The 20,759-nt window shown below is 42.3% G+C and overlaps 2 protein-coding genes across 2 annotated transcripts in view; one reads left to right on the top strand and one right to left on the bottom strand.

The window, feature by feature from the left end:
- Positions 1-333: 333 nt before the first annotated feature.
- The window catches only part of LOC145448981 (uncharacterized), a 39,024-nt gene continuing 18,598 nt past the window's right edge, over positions 334-20,759 (bottom strand). The window contains exon 8 of the mRNA XM_080327441.1: positions 334-4,539. Within this exon, the coding sequence (XP_080183567.1) occupies positions 2,375-4,539 (2,165 nt within the window). The 3' untranslated portion in view covers positions 334-2,374. The remainder of the gene's footprint in view (positions 4,540-20,759) is intronic.
- Positions 5,872-18,287, top strand: LOC145448982 (sulfoquinovosidase-like). Its single transcript, XM_080327442.1, has 18 exons — positions 5,872-5,979; positions 6,303-6,452; positions 6,628-6,737; positions 6,802-6,913; positions 7,589-7,685; positions 8,036-8,186; positions 8,891-9,003; positions 9,081-9,196; positions 9,785-9,894; positions 9,979-10,210; positions 10,714-10,860; positions 11,108-11,168; positions 11,437-11,530; positions 11,901-12,036; positions 12,154-12,305; positions 13,170-13,401; positions 13,778-13,876; positions 17,901-18,287. The coding sequence occupies exons 2-18, from the start codon at positions 6,308-6,310 to the stop codon at positions 18,095-18,097; spliced, it is 2,304 nt and encodes a 767-aa protein (XP_080183568.1). The 5' UTR covers positions 5,872-5,979; positions 6,303-6,307; the 3' UTR covers positions 18,098-18,287.

The raw sequence follows: 20,759 nt of genomic DNA, 5'->3' as shown, positions 1-20,759 counted from the left end.
ATCCCTTTGGTCCGGCAAGGTCCCTCCGCAGAATCCCGGAGTCGTAGCTTAAATGTAGCTCAATTAATCTGCCTGAACTACCCTAGCTTAGAAAATCACATATCAGGTTACCAATGATGTTGCAAATTTATAATTCAAGGACTGTCTGAAAATGCCAGAGACGTCCCTGGAGGCCCGCAGCCCAGTAAAACCAGTTCTAGTCGATCGAGATGTGCTCTACCATTACAATAGTAGCAAATGAGCAATCCTGCTCAAAATGCCATATCTCAGGTGTCACAATATCCATTTAATGTGCAAACCGTACACACCACAGATTCACATACTACAGACACATTTTGTTCAACCAAATGGTAATTTTAATGTGAACAGTTGATTCCAAAGACTCCACAGTTGATTGATTGATCAATGATCACCATAAAATCCGCGGTCCATCCACAACATCTTGGACGTAGAAGTCGAAGTATAATTTGCTCAGTCATCAACAATTTCAATTCACAACACTAAGCGTTATGAAAACATTCACAACCTGAGCAATCGAGTTCTTTATTATGACCAGATAAATCTCTCTAGACCAGTGGTTCTCAAACTGGGGGCCGTGAAAGCATCTGAAGGGGGCGCGAAGCTGCGGTCAACTGAAATTTTTTTTCGTGCTCACATAGTTATATTGCTCTGTGTATGATCCGAATTTCATATTTGAGAATCCTCATCAGCAGTCATAATCTTCCATGCCATCATACTAAGCGTTGGGATTGCTAGCATTCTCGTTGCATTTTGTGATATGGCGATAAGGGGGGCGCGAAAATTTTCACTATCATAAAGGGGGGCGTGTCTAAAAAAGTTTGAGAACCACTGCTCTAGACAATCAAAACTACCTCGAGGCTGCAAACAAACAGAAAGAGTTTAAGAAAAATTCATCCACCTTACTTCTTTCTAATAACGCCATGATTAAATATAGACACCAGATAGATCATCTCTGGAAAGGATGTGATGAAACTAGCAGACGAAATAAAATTAGGCCAGGAAAACATCGGGGCAAAGTTATTCGTATATCACAAAGAATAGCGGCAGACTGACAGTGACTCGATTGCATCGCAGTGGCTGATAAAATTTCAAGCATTTTTTGAGGCGCAGATTTTAAACGAAAAACATAAAAAAACAACGTACAAGTAGATCACTGTAGCTCGTCTTGAAATGGTGGTTATCCGAACAAATTCGCGGCATATACAAACCAAGGCAAACTCCAGGGAAAGCCTTCATCGACTATAAATCCAATATTTCGACTGACACATACCAAAGCCAGTTTCCGTAAAATTCGCGAGCCATGTCCATGGACAAGAAAATACCATACAAAATCACCGGTCAGGCAAGGATTACACAAGATGACGAGTAAAATTAATGACTGGATGGTATTCCTACAACATAAAATTTGGCTGGACAACATCTACTTTTTACAATGTGTAACAGCTGAAAAAATTACTTGCAGGTAGGCATAAAATACACCCTCACGTAGAAAAGACAACACGAAGCAGTAAATTGTTCTTATGAGCTCGTTAAAACGGCATGAAATCATGAACATTCTAAAAAACACAATAATCTTTCTAGAGCTGACAGAAACCTTTGAAAATAACAAATACGAAATTCAGTTCAATTGAGACCCCTAACAGCCAATTTCGACTGTATTCTAAAATGTTTTAATGTACATGATGTGTCACGTTATTTTAAAACGACACCTGTGGCAGTTGGTGATATGGTATTACTACAGAATGTAACAGAAATAGGCGGAAGTTGCGTGGTCCAGGATTCTACTTATTTGCAATCCCACTCCATCACTCTTAGAGCTGGGCATAATGACCATTGGTTGCAATGATTCAAATCGAGCAGCAAGAGTCGAGTAAGAGTTCGAGTACCAGAACTAAATGCCATTAATGACTCAGAACTATTTTATCAACAGGAATCACCATTTCGACATTTTCTTTCCACTCCCACGAACCTAGAGTACTTTTATCTCAGTATCGAAACATGTACCACCAGACTATGCTTGTTCAGTTCATAAAACAACTTTCTGGTGTAGCGACATTGACACGAAGCACTTTAGTCATACTTATGGAAAACAAGGCAAACAAATATAAAAACAGTTACTTCGGAAAGTGTAAACTGCATTATTATTATTCTGATTGTGCAAAAGGTAAAAACTTTAAATTTTGAATTCATTCCTTCTCTGCATTACATCATAACGAATTGTATTCCGATACCCGACATGTCGTTAACACTCGATTCGGGACCGAATCAGTTGAACACTCGATTGTAATCATTTCTTATTACCACCCACAATCCTCTTTTTCCTCCGCAATGTGGCAATCATTGCATACACATTTCAAACGTTCTCGATCGCGCCCAATGTCCTCCTGGCACTGTTCTTCTTGTCGATGCCGTTTTCGGGCAGCCAGCCACGCTTAGGGCCATTCCGATCTTGATCGCGTAAATGCACTTTGTAATTCCCCGAGCCGTCCAACATAGTTTCCACACTTCCTCTCAAGCCCTTCGTTGAATTCTCATCAGCGCCGACATCAGGCAAAGTCCGAAAAGTTTCTACCCCATTTGTTTGTGTTTTATTGGCATCTCGCAGGCTGTACGTTTTCGACGCTTTTACGAAAGACAGCTTTTTCCTAGCGTGCGAATTCGGCGTGCGCCATCCCTTTTTAGTACACCGTCGCCCTTTATCTTCAGCTCTTTTATCAGTTTCGATCGCGCTACCGCAAGCAGCCGTGTTTACGATATTCGATCTAATCATGGCTGGTTTAAACACACGAGTAGCCACAACATTACCTTCTTGTAACATGACTAGATCAGAGTCATCTTGTGCAAAATCGGAATTAGGGTCTTGACCAGTTACTTGAACATCGCCTTGGTGAGTATCCAAGTCGAGATTCAATTCATGGCAGGCGGGAACATTTAATGGCGGACCATCACGGTGTTTGACCGTAATAGTCCTACCTTTAACCTGAACGACAGGGCCAAAGTATTCCGAGCATAATCTAGAAACTCTGTTTTCTTTAGACTGCTCCTTGCCGGTGTCACCATCACGCATCGGTACCATTAGCTGATTTGTAAAATCGCAAGTTTTCGGTAGGCATTGTGACGCCTGTTTCGCACTAGATCCGATATCTGATTCAAACTTGGTATCTATTTTCGAGACCGTGATCGAGTCTGTGTCAATCGGCTGGGTAACATCAACGTACGGAATGTCACGAAATTCTGCCAGTACCTTATCCCGACATTCTTCATCAGAAATATCTGACTGACTAGGCTTGTCAACAACCGCAACTTCGCCTACCGGATCAATATTTTCGAGTATGATATCATTGTCAACAAACACCTTTTCCGCGTTTTTCGTCTTCCTGTCTTTGCGTTCAACAAGTACTCTATCTGCCGACTGTAACGGAAGCAGACGTGTTCGCTTTTCCGCGTAAACTTTGGGTCGGTGTCGGAATTCGTTCAACTGTGTCACTTCAGGAGGACGATCGATTCTTGCTGAGATCTTATTTGACGCGTTGCGTATCATCGCAGGCTCAAAAAGTTGTTCTGAAACTCTGGCTTCAGTCGCGCATTCCGTGTCTACATCTACGACGTTCCACACATTACGTTTACCCCTTTTAACTCTTTTCGGCTGACTAGTGACGATAATTTTACGACCGTCAAGAACCGGACCATCGCCGGTAACCGTATGAAAGCCAAACGCCTCTCTAAAAGTACTCCTCAAACCGTACGAATGCCTGACAGGGACTCCGTTCTTTTTCGTTAAGCTTTGTTGCTCCCTGTCCTTTTTCCCGAAAGATTTCATCCTCAAGATATTCCTTCGTCCGGACGGCTTGCCATCAAACTCTCCGAAATGAAGACGCATAAACTCCCGTTCGTCTTTGTCAGCAGGTCGCAAAGTCCCCACGTCAGGCGTCGCTTCCACTTGGTCAGGACCGTAAATGTCTCGGGTGTTCTCCACCCATTTTCTGACAAGAGTAGAGTCGCCTTTGTCGGCACCCGGCCTTGTGAGACCGCCCGGTAGATTTTTCAACACGGATGGCGTCCATAAATCGCCAGTAACTTGATCTTTGACATTTTCTAATCGATCGGAGGGACTGCTGAAAGAGTCAGAGACATCGGCCCGACCGTCTGCTTTGTCGAGATTTTCTAAAGACCGTTTCTCGAATTTTGTGTACTTTCCGTTTAAATCATCGCCAGGAGTGGAAGTAAATTGTGGTCGCGCCGAAATCATACTCTCATCATCTTCCGCCAGAGGGTTAAAATTTTCAATCTCATCGACTTCGAAAGGTCGTCCGTGAAAAGAATTGGAGTTCCCGTACTCGAATTCCGAAGAGATTTCGTCGGCGTTTTGACCTCTGCGGTAAGGCGTGCCGTGGAAGACCGTCACCTCGCGGCACGGGCAGCACTTGTACAGCAAGTGGTAGTAGAGCATGCAGCAATGGCACCGTTTCGGGCTCGACGGGTGGAAGTATTGGTAATAGAGCAACATGGCCGCCAAGCCTGCAAAACACGGAAAACGCAATCGTCACCTGACTGTGCCAGCAGTTGAACACAGCTAGGTAGAGGATTTATTGATGCGTGTTTTCATTCATGAAGGTAACCAAAACATGTCCGAAGACTACTTCATACTTTGCGGAACCAAGAGTGCGAAAAGTAAATAGACATAGCCACTCATGTAAGTATTGCAAGTAAACAGAAACCTGATTGAGTACTACGAAAAAGAAGCAATAGGCTACTATGTTACTAACCACTTCTGCTAGGAAGGAAGCGGAGCCACACTCAATATCCATGGATGCATGTCGAAGGTAGCCATATAGGCTACGTTGTCATAGTCGGCGATTTAGGAATCTCGGCCTAAGGATTCTAACAATATCATCATTTCAATACACAAGACTGTGATACCAAGAAAGACAGGAAGGTGTTAAAGCGACTTGGAGTAGTCTTCGAAATAAGACACCTACCTGGCCCAGGAGATGTAAAAAAGGAGGCATGCACATTGAATGAAAAGTAAAACAACATAATATAAAAGGACAGGCGACAAAAAAAGGTGGCATGTGTCAGAAGGCGAGATCGATATGTCAGGACGTGGTCTGGTAAACTAGAGGGCTGACTAGTATTGATTCGGCATGAATTAGTTGTACTTCAACTTGAATGTGTACGTGTTCGATGACTGTTATATAAACGCCGAGATACTGTTCCACACTGCAGGTCCGTCATATTTAATAGAGCGATGATCTTTTTTGTCAACCATATGGTAGTTGGGCGATGCGGACGCGCGCCTATTGTATTTATGCACTTTCGATACCGAGGTAGAGAAGTGATTGAACTTTTCTGGGCAGTGACCGCAGTGGAACTGATACACAAAGTTGTCAATCTCTATTTTCCGCATATATTTTATGTTTAGGACACCAGATCTTTTGAGCATGGATTTGTTAGACACACATCCTGGCCCTGGCTATGATACGGAAAACCTGATGTCGTAGTTTTTGCAGTGGCTTCAGTGCGCTAACACTGGCAGCCCCCAACAGATGATGCCATATTGGTGGTCGGATATTTGACATATGTCTAGCAACTGCAGAGGTCTATGTTATATTTACGTTGGCCATCAAATTTCTCAAAATCATAATAAAATATAGGGAGCGCCTATAAATAAAACAAGCACCAGGATCACTACACTCAATAAAGAATGGTCTACTGATGATGCATTGATTACAACGCAATAGCCATTACTACAATGGCAATGCAAATAGTACTGTTGACAAGCTCTCAGCAATGCAATCATGTACAACCCATCCCATAAGTGCAAAGGCAACACAGACAGGTGTCGTGCATCATAACTTTCATGTCATTGATTAACTACGTTGAACAGGTCAAACCTGTATATTTAGTCATCCATCAGAGTGCAGGGATTATTGAGTCGAGGTCACAGAAGAGCTTGATGTAAGGATCATACTTTGATCTTGTATCTTAGCAGCTTCCTATTTTCATAATTTAATCTCTCTAGTTCGAAATAAAAAAAACAATTTCGATATGAGATTTCAAATCGCCAGCAGACAGATTCTTGCCATGACCTGCAAATGTGAACTTACAGAAATATTATTAATTTCTTATTTCCAATGTACTCAGAAACCATGCAAACGCCTCACTGATTTTTACTTAGGACACACTAATTTAAGTAGGGCATTAAAAATATTCTTTTACATAGTCGGCTTGTAGAAATATCTTTGAAAATGTAATTTCAGTTTTTTCCAATACTATTTCAGCAACGATGAATATATTGTGGCAATGCATTCTGGGCTGTTTGTTGTTCAATATCCCAGTCAGAGGGGATGAATGCACATTCGCAACAAACGGACAGACAAGGTTCAGAGCGGAGTATGATACTTCCTCTTTCCAGCTAATACTAGCACAAGGTAAGCACTGGCAAAACAATCAGTTCTAATCTCTTATGCATTTCTACGATGGAGCAATTACGTTGGAAAATGTGATCCAAACTCCTCAGAATGCTGGTGCAAAATCAAAATCCATACTGATCAACATCCAGCAAATACGGAAAGCAAATTGCATATCAAATCAAATATGATACAGGTACCCCAGTCACCAAGGAGATTGTGATACTCCATCACACAGTGGATGACCCAAGCCTATTCATAGGAAGAGGCCGATCAACCTTCATCGAGTACAGAGGCAACTTTAACGTAAGTGGAGAAAGTCGCCCTACTGCATCACGTTCAACATTATATTCTGTCTGATTGATTTCAGATTACGGATTTTCCGGTCGAGAAAGTGGCACTGCCCTATTTTGAAGTGAATGTCGTCAATTCAATTTGTCAACAGGTTACTTTCAGGAATCTAGGGGTTCAAGGAACGTCAAGTATGCTTTTCTAATACGCCTACATACAATATAAATATGTAGCTTACGTTATAGTTGATGTAGCCTAAGCCTACTATTAGTAAGGCAAATGCAAATCTATGTTGATTGTCAACTTGGGTGATCAGTACCATAGTACTCCAAGATTTTCGGAGTACTCAAGTAAGTGTTGCCTACTTACTTATGTTTTAGTTTTCAAGGTAAAAGTGTCCGTAGTACAATTTTGAATAATTGTATAGCACAAATTAGTTTTGGAATATGTTTCCATCATCTATAGGATTCGTCAAAACAATTGGTCGAAATAGAACCTGTACGCGGTAACTGAACTTTTTCGAAAATAGCTGCAATTTATGGTGCCATTAGTAACTTTGCGTCGTGAATAGTCACCGTCAACTATCTGCTCCACGACTAACCTACTTTCAAAACTTTCCACTTTGGTACTTGTTAGACAATCATTTTTACTTCCATTAGAAGTATAGTTGTTACATGTACTTATGTAAGAATCTAGTACCAATGTTGACTATTTTGACAAACTCTGATCGGCAATCTGCTCCAATAAACCAGAATCAGAACCTTCGCAAATGACTCAAATTCCACTGGCATCATTATATCACAAAAACTGCCTTCAACATGGCTACACTATCCGCTGTGAATTGTGACTAATTCACTGACGTCCAGGCATCGACGGAATACGGCAAGTATCTATCAGTCCTTCGATGACAGATACCGATGGCGTCAGTATCGTCACAGGAAACAAGACTAGTGGGTTCGACAGGTCAGTGAAGCATGACTTTAACGTCAACTTAATTGAATAAGTTATCGCAGTTCGTTAGGCAGATCCCATTGTACATTAGAAGAAAGTACCCACACACAAAAGTCATGATATATTTTTTAGACTTAAATTGCATACATTTTATGCCTACCACCTCGTCATTATCTTCGTTGTGTGATAGTGTGAATTTCGTACCTGACATGATAGAATGTTTGGAATAACTTCGAAAGAATATGCGATCAAGGGTAAATGATTACCGAGTAACAAATAAGTCAATTCCCAAAACAGAGACAATTTGTCCACAAGCTTTTTAATGCCTTCCTAACAGCAACGCTTTGATCTCATTTAAACAGATTCTGGATCCGGTTTGAATCGACCTCGAACGAGAAGGTTTTCGGTGGTGGAACCCAATTTTCCAATTTCAATATGAGAGGAAAGGCTTTCCCAATATGGACGAGAGAACAGGGTGTTGGAAGGAATAAAGGGACAAACTTGACTTTCCTTGTGAGTGTTCCTGCTGAGCTTGATAACAATTGAAGTCAACTATTTTGCACTACGTGAGATTTAAAAAGTTTTTGCTGATAAAGGATGTACATGTAATTGCGCTATATGCGATTTTCCATCAGGTATTCATGCCTATTAGGTGTAGGCCTACTATGACACCGAATTTTATTGTTAAGTCCTCCCATTACCGTTAATAATTAGATAGTTGTCTTTGTAACTACTATAGGCCTACAGCCTACGTCCGACCCGTGATTTCACGACATAATTTTTATCTGGTCCATTGCAAAGAACAGTCGTACACCACCCGGGGCACACGACGCAACATAATATATCTACACACCTTATACAATCATGTCATGATCAGCATCAGTTATTAGAAAGTGTTACAGAAATAATTTCAGGAATACTTCAACTCTCATCAAGTGCGATTGCAGAGAGCTCAAATGATATAGACCCGTCGAATATCTTTTGTTCGATTTGGAACACAATATTTCCAGTGGAGCAAATACTGGTGCACTTCTTCTAAAACGCTGGGAGCTCCTTTCATCATTATTTAGTGTACCAGCTAGTAACATGACACACAAATGGAATTAAATATTACTGTTGTTATTAAAAAAAAATACCGATCTATGCTATCTTCGTTAAACAACATATATTTCCTGGAGCTTTTCGATAGACCTGCCAACATCTCAATTTGTACCTAGGCAGACTCTCTCGATGGAGGTGCTGGTGGAGATTACCACACCACATACTGGCCTCAACCTTTATATTATGCAGACAGCCTCTACTCGGTGGTAATGACATCATCGAAGTACAGGTAAGCAGCTTTAGCTGCAATGACCACAAATCTAGCCAATCATTGAAGAAGCTGACACGTGACTATTCGTTTGACAGCGTATTCGATTTCACCCAAAACGATTTTCACGAGATACAAGTCTGGGATAACGAAGAGTTTCAGTTCGATTTTCACATCGCGAGCAGCTGGGATGATATCATACAACAGACCATAGGTTGGTATCCAAATTTTGCCAGGGCTGGACAAAGGAATCCGAGCAGCACTTGCGGATAGATTGAAGCAATTGCATTGGGGGTGGAACTTTCGATTCTAATCTGTACCAAAAACAGGCCTCACGGTGACATCTAAGCAAACACGGCTTTAACAGCGACCAAGTCCTTTATCCACAAAATCCAATGTGAATATCTGCGGGTCAAATACAGGATGTAGCAAGCATTGAACCATCCCACGTGTTGTCTGATCTGTGAATCTGACCAATAATCTATTTAAATAAGGTGACTAATCCAGAATTTTTTACCGCGGTACCAGTTTATGTCCGAACTGAATGGGTATCACAAGTCTTTCCAGTCAGAAGTGACTACAGATGAAGAGTCAAAATACTTAATCCGAAAGAACTACCACGGATGCAGTTCCACAAGTATCAGTTAAAATAAAGTGTCCAGCCCAAATTGAATATCTCCTGAGAGTTACCCTGAGAGTTGTTAAACAGACTCGAACAGGCTTAATCAATTTTCGCCTTTACAACCGCAATACCCTATCATTCTGATAGCACAGAACTTCTACAAAGTGTCATATTTACTAGGATATCTGGTTGGCGAGACAAGAAGACAGCAAGTTCCTGAATGGTCAATTGACGGCGCCATACTTGGGCTACAAGGTGGTACTGATATAGTGATGGAGTACTACGACATGGTCAGTATCAAACAATATACCAAAACATGAAACTTACTAATAAGAACACCTACCAAAAACTCGTAGTAACATCGATCCTCACAGGCAGTGCGCAACAATGTCAAAGTGTCGGGAATATGGATACAAGACTGGGTGGGGCAGATTACAACGTCTTTTGGCACACGTCTGTTTTGGGATTGGAAGTTGAATGAAGAGCGATACCCCAACATTAGCGCAATCATGGCGGAAAAGGCAGAAGAGGGAGTTTTTTTTACGGCATATATCAATCCGTATTTGAACACGCAGGGAACACTGTACGCCGAAGCCAGCGATGCAGGTAAAACCGAATTACATGACACTGTCCTTAACAATTGCAAAGTCCAATAACACTACCAGTACTTCATACTCAGCACTAGAAACTTAAGTGCGGTAGGTTTGGGGATACTTCTGATTTTACTTCAAATGCTCTTAGCCTCAGTAGGCCTACTACTCTTTCTTCAATTATGTAGGTTTTACATTATTTAACAATTGTGACGAAAAGAACTGACGACGTAGCTATAGTAGAAAAATATAATTTTAAAATATCACCAGTTTTGGCCACATTAGTTATTGCATTTAGCATGATCTAGTGTTGTCCTAAGCAATTATTAGAAATCCATGACTTTTTGCCCTGACTTAGTCCATAAGAAATGTGCTCACTACTTCATTACAAGTACTATTGACGTGTCTTAGAGATATTAAAACATTACTTCAAATTTAGCAACTAACGTTCAGCACCTCTGCACCCAACCCACGTCCACGCAATAGGCTTAGACATCAAAAAACGCCGTTGCATTCAAGGTTATCTTGTGAAAAGAAAGGACGGCACAGTGCATTTCAGCGATTTTGGAGAATTTGACTGCGGTACTGTGGACCTGACAAATCCTGCGGCTTACGATTGGTACAAGAACGTCATAAAAACGAATATGATTGACGTCGGATTCAGAGGTGAGCAGAAAAATTTGAACAGGCTATCACGGGTTTCTAAATTCGATGAACCTGACAAGGTTAGCAAGTTTGCGAAAAGTTTGAATTCGCTGCATAACTAGAGAAGAATGGTTGGTATTCCTATTGTGTTGCAATGACCACTACATATTCTGACAAAGTTTAGAAATGCCATGAAACCTAATTCCCCCAATGTCTTATATCTAATCCTTATCTATTTTTTTTTTAAATCACAAATTGCGCATTACAGGCTGGATGGCGGACTTTGGAGAATACATGCCTATCGATGATCAAGTATTCTACGATGGCAGGTATGCACATAGCAATAAGTCCCATGAAATCAGAGGCGGAACATCAATGAGTGAAAATAGGGTAGCACAGAAAGAAATTTCAATAGTGGAATTCGTCACATCGGATGTAATTTAATGCTTCCTGACATCTGATACAGATATGGTGGGCTACAAAACTGATGTAACACCGCAGACAGCATGTTTAGGGCAAGATTTGGAAAGTTATTGATAAATTGACTCCTACATCCAATAATTCCACAATTAATTACAAGTCTACATCATTCTACAGGGGAGCAGATGAACTGCACAACTTATGGCCATCGTTATGGGCAAAAGTGAACTATGACGCGATCCAAGAGAGCGGCATGCAAGATGAGATATTTGTGAGTGACTGCCTGGCACAGTAATTACTTGGAAATAAGGCACAAGGCACAGTTATCTAAAGATACGGGTGTTATGTAACATTGGAAAAGCAATATTGAATGTTGTGTCTCGTGGGTACAAATCATGAGGTAAATATGCAAGTCGACAAGTTTTTATATATTGGATAATTGATTGCAGACCCTCAACCAAAAACTTCAATAGAAACTACAACCTCACCGACCATTTTATTTCAAAGAACCAACAAATTTAAATGCAAAATAGTAGTTTGACCAAAAACTGATTATTTTGAAGACAAATGGCAAGGCCTGGTAGAAAGGGTATATGACTTGCAATGTTGCATTATGACTAAGTTCATTCATATACGTACAGGTATGGATGAGAGCTGGACACACCGAGTCAAGCAAATATGCAATCGTAAATTGGGCAGGAGACCAAAATGTGGACTGGTCTATCGACGACGGTCTCATATCCACGGTGCCTGCGGCATTATCCGTGGGATTATCAGGTAGAGAATTTCACTCTGATACAATAAATTTTGTTGGAATACCAGAACCTTTCAGCAAAACCATCATGGTTGACATACTGAAACTATACCTGCTACTCATTTATTGCTGTTACACAGGTATCGGAATGTCCCATTTTGATATCGGCGGCTTTACTTCCCTTTTCGGGGTCACAAGGACACAAGAGTTGCTCTTTAGATCAGCCGAGCTGGCTGCTTTCACTCCATCAATGAGAACCCACGAAGGAAACAGACCAAAAGAAAACATCCAGGTGAAACATATCCATGGATTGGTTATATGGGGTAATGATCTTGTGCAGAATGACGAACGGATAACAAGCAACATTTCTTTAAAATCCCAATGAGAAGTATCTGATAACATGTGGCATTTATTCAGAGATGATCAAATAGACATTGTTGGTATTCTGAATTGCTACTCAAATGACTGATGGCGATGAAGATAGGTGCAACTCTCGGAGAGAATAGCCTAAGTTAACGCGATACAGGTTCAGCATCACCCAGTTGTAATGGCAACTCCACTCAGGATAGTGACAGGAATGCCTCCATACACCATAATACTTTCTATTTGAAAAGATCTAGAAAAGCAGATACCGGTAGTAAGCATTTAGCTTTAAAACCTATCGAATAAGATGAGGAAGTGATCAAAAATCGTAACCACTCGAGAAAGCAGTGAAAATCAACGTTGGGAACAAGTCACTACCTTCAAATCTCAAGTCATATCGAGCCATTGCACATATTGACTCGAGTCAAGTCAAGGCACTCAATTTTTTGAAGGTAGCTTGAGTAAAGTCAAGTCACTCGATTTTTGGAGGTGACTCGAGTCAAGTCAAATCAAGTCATGATGCAATGCAATGTACTTTGTTTATTCTGAATCAAGTTAAGACATCATACCGCGTCAAGTCAAGTCAAGTTATTTTTGCGAAGTGACCCGAGTCGAGCCAAGTCGTGTGAAAAAGTTGATTCGAGTCTGACCACTACCAGACTTGGAGAAACTACTGCCGATGTGATGATGGGGAATGAAATCACAGTAGCATGCCGGATTGAATCAGTCGCAACTTTGAACAGTTATCGGTTCGAAACAATTACTTCCTTTTTTGAATTACATAATATTTCAGATATACAAAGATGATTACACGATGTCGTGGTTCGGAAGACTGACCCAGATTCATTCTCGCATGCTGCCTTATATGCAAAGTCTGGTCGCTGAATATTACGAGACTTCACTACCCGTGCAAAGGCCGCTTTTCCTCGTCTTCCCGAATGACGAGCTGTGTTGCGACGACACCACTTTGCAAGACCAGTTCATGCTGGGAAATGACTTGTTGGTGGCACCCATATACGTTGAAGGTGAGTACCCCTGCTTCTTTTTAAGCCCCTCGAGTATTCGGTGATGTTCCCCTGCTTGAACTACTTCTGCTTAGTTTTTTAGAATCCGACATAGTAGCCATAACTATCGGAATTAGTCAGCGCAGACAATCCAGATAATGTGTAATTGGCAAAGATTCATTTTGCGATTATTAACCCTTGAAGAGTATACGATTTCCACCCCTGCATTAAAATGAATAGAATCTTATAGCGTCACACACACTTCATGTTTTTTGCCACATCTACCGCTTGAAGGATAATTTAAAACAGACGATTACAAATTCAACACAATACATTTTGGAAGAGGAATCTTGATCAACAAACCAGACAAGTGAATGAAAGAACATTTTTTCGAAAGGTTATAACACGAGGAGCGTGTATTTTCCGAAGGGGGAGATCTGGACGAACGTTTGGGACCCAGAAGATATTGTGGATACTACCGCAAAAGGTTTACATGGTAAGCACAAGTGCTTCAGCACCTTCAAATCAAATCCACGCTATAAAACCAGAATTCAAGATTGCCATGTAGTCTGAACAATTCAAAGCCTCTGTCGATATCGATACACATTATCCCTCACCGTTAATGTGTGGATCTTATGTATTAGAAGATGGAGAATACACCGACTACCCGGCATCCTTATAAGAACGAAACCACAGAATAGAAGACTTACTAAAAGTTAATTAGCGGCTTAGTTCAATATCAGTATAGGTAAAATTAGACCAATTGATGGGGGACTTATTCACTTACATCCGTGCACATATAATTATTATTCATTATTGAGCTGGACCTTTTTACACCAGTCATTTATATACTCAAGTGCCAGATAAGCATGGTAAATGTTGGCACCCTTGCTTATATTGGACACGCACACTACGAGAGTACTGTTTGAGCTTTACAAGTATATATATATATCGTCTTTCAATTAAATAAATAAAAGGGCAAAAGAAAACAGGAAACAAACGAACATCAAGATAATGAGTTTTCAGCCCTTATTAAGCGCCTCCATCGTGGGCGGTCGTGGGCGTCTTCGAGCGATAGCCCGCGTTGCGCTAGCTCGGTCTCTATTGTTGAGCGCCATGTGGTTCTATTCCAGCCACCTCTGCGCCATGGCTCCGTCGGAATGTGGTTGATGATGGCGGCGGCTGGTTGATCGTCTTGATGCCGCACTAGATGACCGATTAAGCGTAAGCGTCGTTCAGCAGCCAGCAAACGGCATGGGACTGTTTTTGTGAGTTTGCGCAGAGCATTGGTGGATATGTGCTCCGGGTGGTGGATGCCGAGTGCGTAGCGGAGGAGTGCATCGTAGTTGGCGTTGAGTGTCTTAGCCAGCTTTTCTGTCAGCGTGAGCGCTTCTATTCCGTAGAGAAGAACCTGCTCGACAGTGGCACGGAAGATGCGGGTCTTGAGCTGGGTTGAGGCACTTGAGTGGAAGAGGCTATGTAGCCGTCTTGCCGCGCCCCAGGCCTTTGCTCGCCTCGCCTTGAGCGCTTTTCCAGAGTCAGCGACGTCAATACCGAGGTATACAAAACTCGTTACATACTTGAGATCGATATCTCCCAGTTGAATTGGTGTCGCGTTCGCCGGTAGAGCTGGTATGGCCAGAACCTCAGTCTTCTTAGCGTTGATCTGGAGGCCAACAAGAGCGGCGGCGGCCTCTAGCTGGTTTATGAGACACTGTGCCGATGCGGTGTTCGGGGCAAGCAGGGCTAGGTCGTCTGCGTATGCAAGAACACCTACGTGGATTGCCTCGCGAGTCGTACGCGTGCGCGTTCCTTGCCGTGGCCGCCATTCGAAGAAGTTCGTAGTATCCGGGAAGGCCGTTCGCAGCACGAAGTCAAGGATGACCACAAACAAGAATGGTGCCAGGGTGTCACCTTGAAGCACACCAGCCGAAGTGTTGAAATCTCCGCTTGGGCCGTCATCTGTTCGGACTCGCGCTCGTGTGTCAGTGTAGAGGGCCATAATGGCGTACGTTATCACCTCAGGAATTCCATAGAATCTGAGGATCTCCGCCATGGCTGGGCGCGAGACCGAGTCGAAGGCTTTCGCGAAATCAACGAAAACGGCCACAACATTCTTTTTGTGTGAGCGGCAGGTGTCAATGATTGTGCGCAGTGCCAGGATGTGCTCTGTTGTACCGCGGGATGGTCGAAATCCATTCTGAGCATTCAGGAGCTTGGTAGAGAGTTGCTCACGTATGCGAAGGAGCAGTACTCGGTCGAACAGCTTGGCAGCGGTCTGCATCAGGGAGATGCCTCTGTAGTTCGCTGGGTCACTCGCAGCGCCTTTCTTGTAGATAGGGACGATTTCGCTCTCGAGCCACTCGGGGGGCACCGGGCCGCCTTCGAGGACGCCATTCATGACGTCGAGGAGCACAGGTGCAACGCCCGAGGTGTAAGCAGCCGTTGGGATGCCGTCCGTGCCGGTGGCCTTGAATTGTGGTACTCCACTCATGGCTGTCTTGAGCTCACCTAGCGTGATCAGGGTTGTATTGATCGCTAGAGGATTTGCTGCTAGTGAAGGCGGTGCAACGAGCACATCGATGTCCGGTGCAGGTGTAGATAACAGGGTCTCGAAGTGTGCTGCGAGGTCTTCCGTACAGGCCTTCACGCGGGTCCTCTTGAAGCCAACTAATTCACCGATAGCTTTCCAGGCTGCTCTTGGTCGGCCTGCTTCCAACTCCTTTTCCACGGAAAGGGCAATGGCTTCGACTCGTTCCTTGCGAGCTGCGTCGTAAACGTTTGTTAAATATAGAGCTGCCTCGTTCGCATCGCTATGTGCAAGTACAAGTATAGTACAAGTACAAGTATAGATTCTACTAAACCAATGGACGGGAACCTATGGCTCTTTTGGGTAGAAGGTATGGCTCTTTGAGAATTTATCTGTTGCACCGGCGACTAACACCGCTCGCGAATTCGAGCTACCAACCATCGCGCGCCTAGAAATCTTGGATTGCACGATACCTTGATTGACGAAAGAAAATAGCAGACATGGCAACACTAGTAGGACAATGCAGTATTCAAATACACAATGTCTTCCTAATCCACACCGAGAAATAAAATGCTGTGGAAGTGATATTCACAATTTCAAATTCAAATTAAAAACAACGCCATACCTATCTATTTTCTTGATTGGATACTAGCTTTCTAGCATCGCCGTAAAAATGTGCCCGTAAACCGGGGTAACTTTGGACAATTTTCAACGATTCCGCTTTGTATCTGGGAAATGCTAGAGTGTAGGGGAGGCAAGTTTTGAGTTTTTCAGGGGTCACGGAGCAAAGATTGGAATTAACTAATCCAAAATATTCATGTAGTGACCATTTTTGGCTCCACCTACTCATGTCGGCAGAAAACACACTACAAACCTCATATACTAGTGCTACCGATACATCAGGGACGTAAAATTGTGACGTGACAGTTGATTGACATGTATGGCTCGTTGGGAGTTACAATTGAAAATATTGGGCCAATACGGCTCTTCAGCCGAAAAAGGATCCCGACCACTGTACTGCACACTCATGTAATGCCCAATCTACCGTAATTTTCCATGTATAATGCGCAAAATTTTACCGATTTTTTGCTCTAAAATAGGGGGGTGCGTATTATACATGGGTACAGTAAGCCTTGAAAAAAAAATCCCTCGATCAAGAACTTGAAGTTACACCTTTCTTCATGTTTGTTTAAGTCGCGCATCACCTCTAGCCATTGGGCCCCGTAATTCGTATAATAGAGTGTAACACGCTGCCCAATAGAGAAGCATGTTGCTAATTAACGAAAAGCGAGTTTCTAATTAACGAGAGTCGCCTGCACAGCATGCAATCTCTTGCTTTTAGTTTGCCGTTTGTACGCAAACGAAATTAGGGCGCTGATTACTACAAGCGTGCGCGGCAATCCTTGCTGGTTTATCGCGTCAACGACAACCTTAACAATCGCATACACATGTGCGCAAGATAAAATCGCTTGCGTAATCAGTCGCATCTCCAACAGGACTGGTGCGCCCGACATAACCGTTGGCCTGAGCAATCGCATCTGTAATTGTAATAGGCCTCGTGCGCAAGTTGTCGTGTGTCGCTAGCCTGAACTATCGCGTCGTCGACCTCACAGGCTTTGGCCACTATCTACTCTCGTTTAGAGACAATGCCGTCAATTGTATTTTGATTAGCGATCGTTATGTCATGATTGTTCGACAGTGACATCGGAAAACAGAACAACACCGTGTACTAAAACGCAACTATTCATGTACTGCGAATGCAGGGTGCGTACTATACATGGGTACAGGCTTTTACCTATAATATATACGCCATTTTAAGGGTGCGTATTATACATGGGGGCGCACTATATTCGGAAAATTACGGTATGTGACAAGGCTAATAAAATGTTACAGTCACGCAAAACTGGCCCGCATGCCAGTCAATTTCAAACACACATTGACAAATGTGTGCTTCAGTTTAAACACTAACACCCAATACGTTTTTCCACAGTGATGAAGACCGGCCAAATGGGCGAGCCACCCGTTTACTACAAACAGGGGAGCGAATACGAAGAAATATTTTCAGACTTTAAATCACTGCCAGCAGGGACATTTCCACCACCAAGCAGCGGCACGAATAGGCATACATCCTTATCTTTAATCAATATTTTATTGATTTTCCTCATTTCCTTAGTACTGTTGTTGTAGAATTCGATTCAATCACTTGATTTATAAATAATTTTAAAATAATTCTCATATCAACGGGGCCCATTAGGGTGACAATTACCTGGAAGGTTTGTTGCTATATCGAAGCAAATTACAACAGCAGCGTTACATAGAACAGACTGCCATAATGGAGTTACCGAATTTGAAAAGCTGAATAAACCTATCGCCCAAAGTCGTTTTTAGAAATATCATTCAATTGAATAGTATATTCATATTAAAATGAACCCGAATATTTTCGGCTGACACTCGTCAGGGGTAATCGTCAGCAACTAGTAGAGAATTCGAAAGAACAGCGTATATCAACAATCGTAACACAAAATATGACGTCACCAGCACGAAATGTCGAATACGATAGCGATCAATGTACTATTTTTAGATGATACACGAACTCTTTTTGTTGACACAGCCTTGGCTGGTGTATTTTGATAAAAGTCGACTCCAAGGCACACAAATGAAAGTGTGAGCGACCCTTTCCGAGTATGCGAAATCTGTCGTCTCGATAATTTTTCGCACAGGCGGGATTATCCAACAAGTGTTTGCCAATTGCAGAATTTATGGCCTTTGATTGGTCCGCATCAATCTTGAGCGGGTGAGTTAAGGGTGAGCTTTTCAACGAGCGTGTTCTAATGAATCTAGGGACATGCTGATTTATGCGTTCCTGCAAGCGCTTTGACGTTCTTCCCACGTAGCCACAATCACAGTGGCACTTGAATTCGTAAACTACATTGCTTTGCTGAAGTGCGGGTAGCATGTCTTTACGTGTTGCGGGGAACAGTTGCGTTGTCGTGAAAATCACGTTGGTCTTCACTGTGTCGTAACACTTATTGACCGCTCGATGAAAAGCTCACCCTTAACTCACCCGCTCAAGATTGATGCGGACCAATCAAAGGCCATAAATTCTGCAATTGGCAAACACTTGTTGGATAATCCCGCCTGTGCGAAAAATTATCGAGACGACAGATTTCGCATACTCGGAAAGGGTCGCTCACACTTTCATTTGTGCGCCTTGGAGTCGACTTTTATCAAAATACACCAGTCAAGGCTGTGTAAACAAAAAGAGTTCGTGTATCATCTAAAAATAGTACATTGAACGCTCTCGTATTCGACATTTCGTGCTGGTGACGTCATATTTTGTGTTACGATTGTTGATATACGCTGTTCTTTCGAATTCTCTACTAGTTGCTGACGATTACCCCTGACGAGTGTCAGCCGAAAATATTCGGGCTCATTTTAATATGAATATACTATTCAATTGTATATTGCAGTTCTGTACCTCAAAGAAGCTGTTCAAATATCATTCATTGCGTAGAAAATCTATTTTGTGGTGATCTTACTTTAAAATGGGAAAATCTTGTCATACATACCGCAATTGAATGCTATAGGTCACCAAATATACTCCCAATATCTAACAAAATTCATACACAAGTGCCCATTCATGTAAATTACATTAACCCTTTGCGACCGGCGGTCTAGTATACTAGACCGCGACTGTTTAACGCAGAGGAGTCGATATTTAATCCAATATAGCTAGACCTGTATCGGTCATAAACGATTGCAATCGGTTTGTATGTATAGCTCTTATAAATACGCATAGCCTACATCAGACCATGTATATAACCTAATGTTGCAATGTATATCCTGCTTGAAATGCAGATTGAACACGCAAAAATGTTTCCCGCAAAATTGAATTTGTAATGATGTTCGCGTGAGTGACCGCCTGAAATATAAACCATTGTATCTTCCGTTCTAGACGTCATATAACCGATTATAGTTATCTTCTATGACTTGTTGTTGGTCATACTATTCTATGAAAGTCCTTACATCGAAGATTAGCACATAGGAGATGTTTCAAATTGACGTGAAAGAAGCATACCTTATTACGTGAAAATCATGGCTGCGTAAGATGACCTGACTCGTTGCGGTTTCAAACAGATGTACAATTGCTTCAGGCAATAGCAAATTATACATATGGTTAGCCATTATCCTGGCATATCCATCAATATCCCTATCATGGAGCTTAGTTTTGTATAAGAAAGCCAACACCAGCCCTAACACCGCACAAATAAGCGTGCGAATTAGGCTATTTGTGTACCCGAGCCTGTGATAACAACATCATATAGAGGCAGTTATAAATCTGTTTTAGATGGCACACGAAGTTACTGTTGGCTTCTATGACTACTGTTGATCATACATGGAACATTAGCCGTGTAGAATACGGTTCAAATTGATGCAAAATAAAGCAATGTGTCAGGTGAAATGACTTCCCGAGCGTATATGGGCACTCGGCAGTGTCGAATAAGGCAATATGTGTATACTTACGGATCCCTTGCAGTTGCAAGTTACATATAACAAGTAACTGGGGTTGATAACACTTCAATAGCATGGAGATGTATACTAACGGCAAAATTGCCAAGGCAGTTACTATGTTATGTAGAACTGGACGCGCGTTGCCTTCAGCGAGAATACGAGATTACGTAATCGATTACTCATCGGCGGCGGCCGCGTGATAATGCTTATCATCTCTACCTTTCCAAGATCGTAGCGCTGGGCTATGAAGCGCTATAGTAGCATGTAATGTCTCGTTGGAACGTAGAGATTCATGCGGAAGGCAATCAGGTGGTCATATACTAAGAGAGGGCCTAGG

Source organism: Botryllus schlosseri, chromosome 10, assembly GCF_051294905.1.
Source record: "Botryllus schlosseri isolate E-star chromosome 10, Bs_hap1, whole genome shotgun sequence".
Classification (NCBI taxonomy): domain Eukaryota; kingdom Metazoa; phylum Chordata; class Ascidiacea; order Stolidobranchia; family Styelidae; genus Botryllus; species Botryllus schlosseri.
This window is presented reverse-complemented; position numbering and strand designations above follow the sequence as displayed.

What these genes read in the sequence shown, in the direction of transcription:
- LOC145448982 (XM_080327442.1), top strand. Translation starts at nt 6,308, where the DNA reads ATGAATATATTGTGGCAATGCATTCTGGGCTGTTTGTTGTTCAATATC. An exon ending in GGCACCCATATACGTTGAAG is followed by an intron (nt 13,402 to 13,777) that starts GTGAGTACCCCT and finishes TTTTTTCGAAAG; the next exon opens with GTTATAACACGAGGAGCGTG. An exon ending in TACCGCAAAAGGTTTACATG is followed by an intron (nt 13,877 to 17,900) that starts GTAAGCACAAGT and finishes GTTTTTCCACAG; the next exon opens with TGATGAAGACCGGCCAAATG.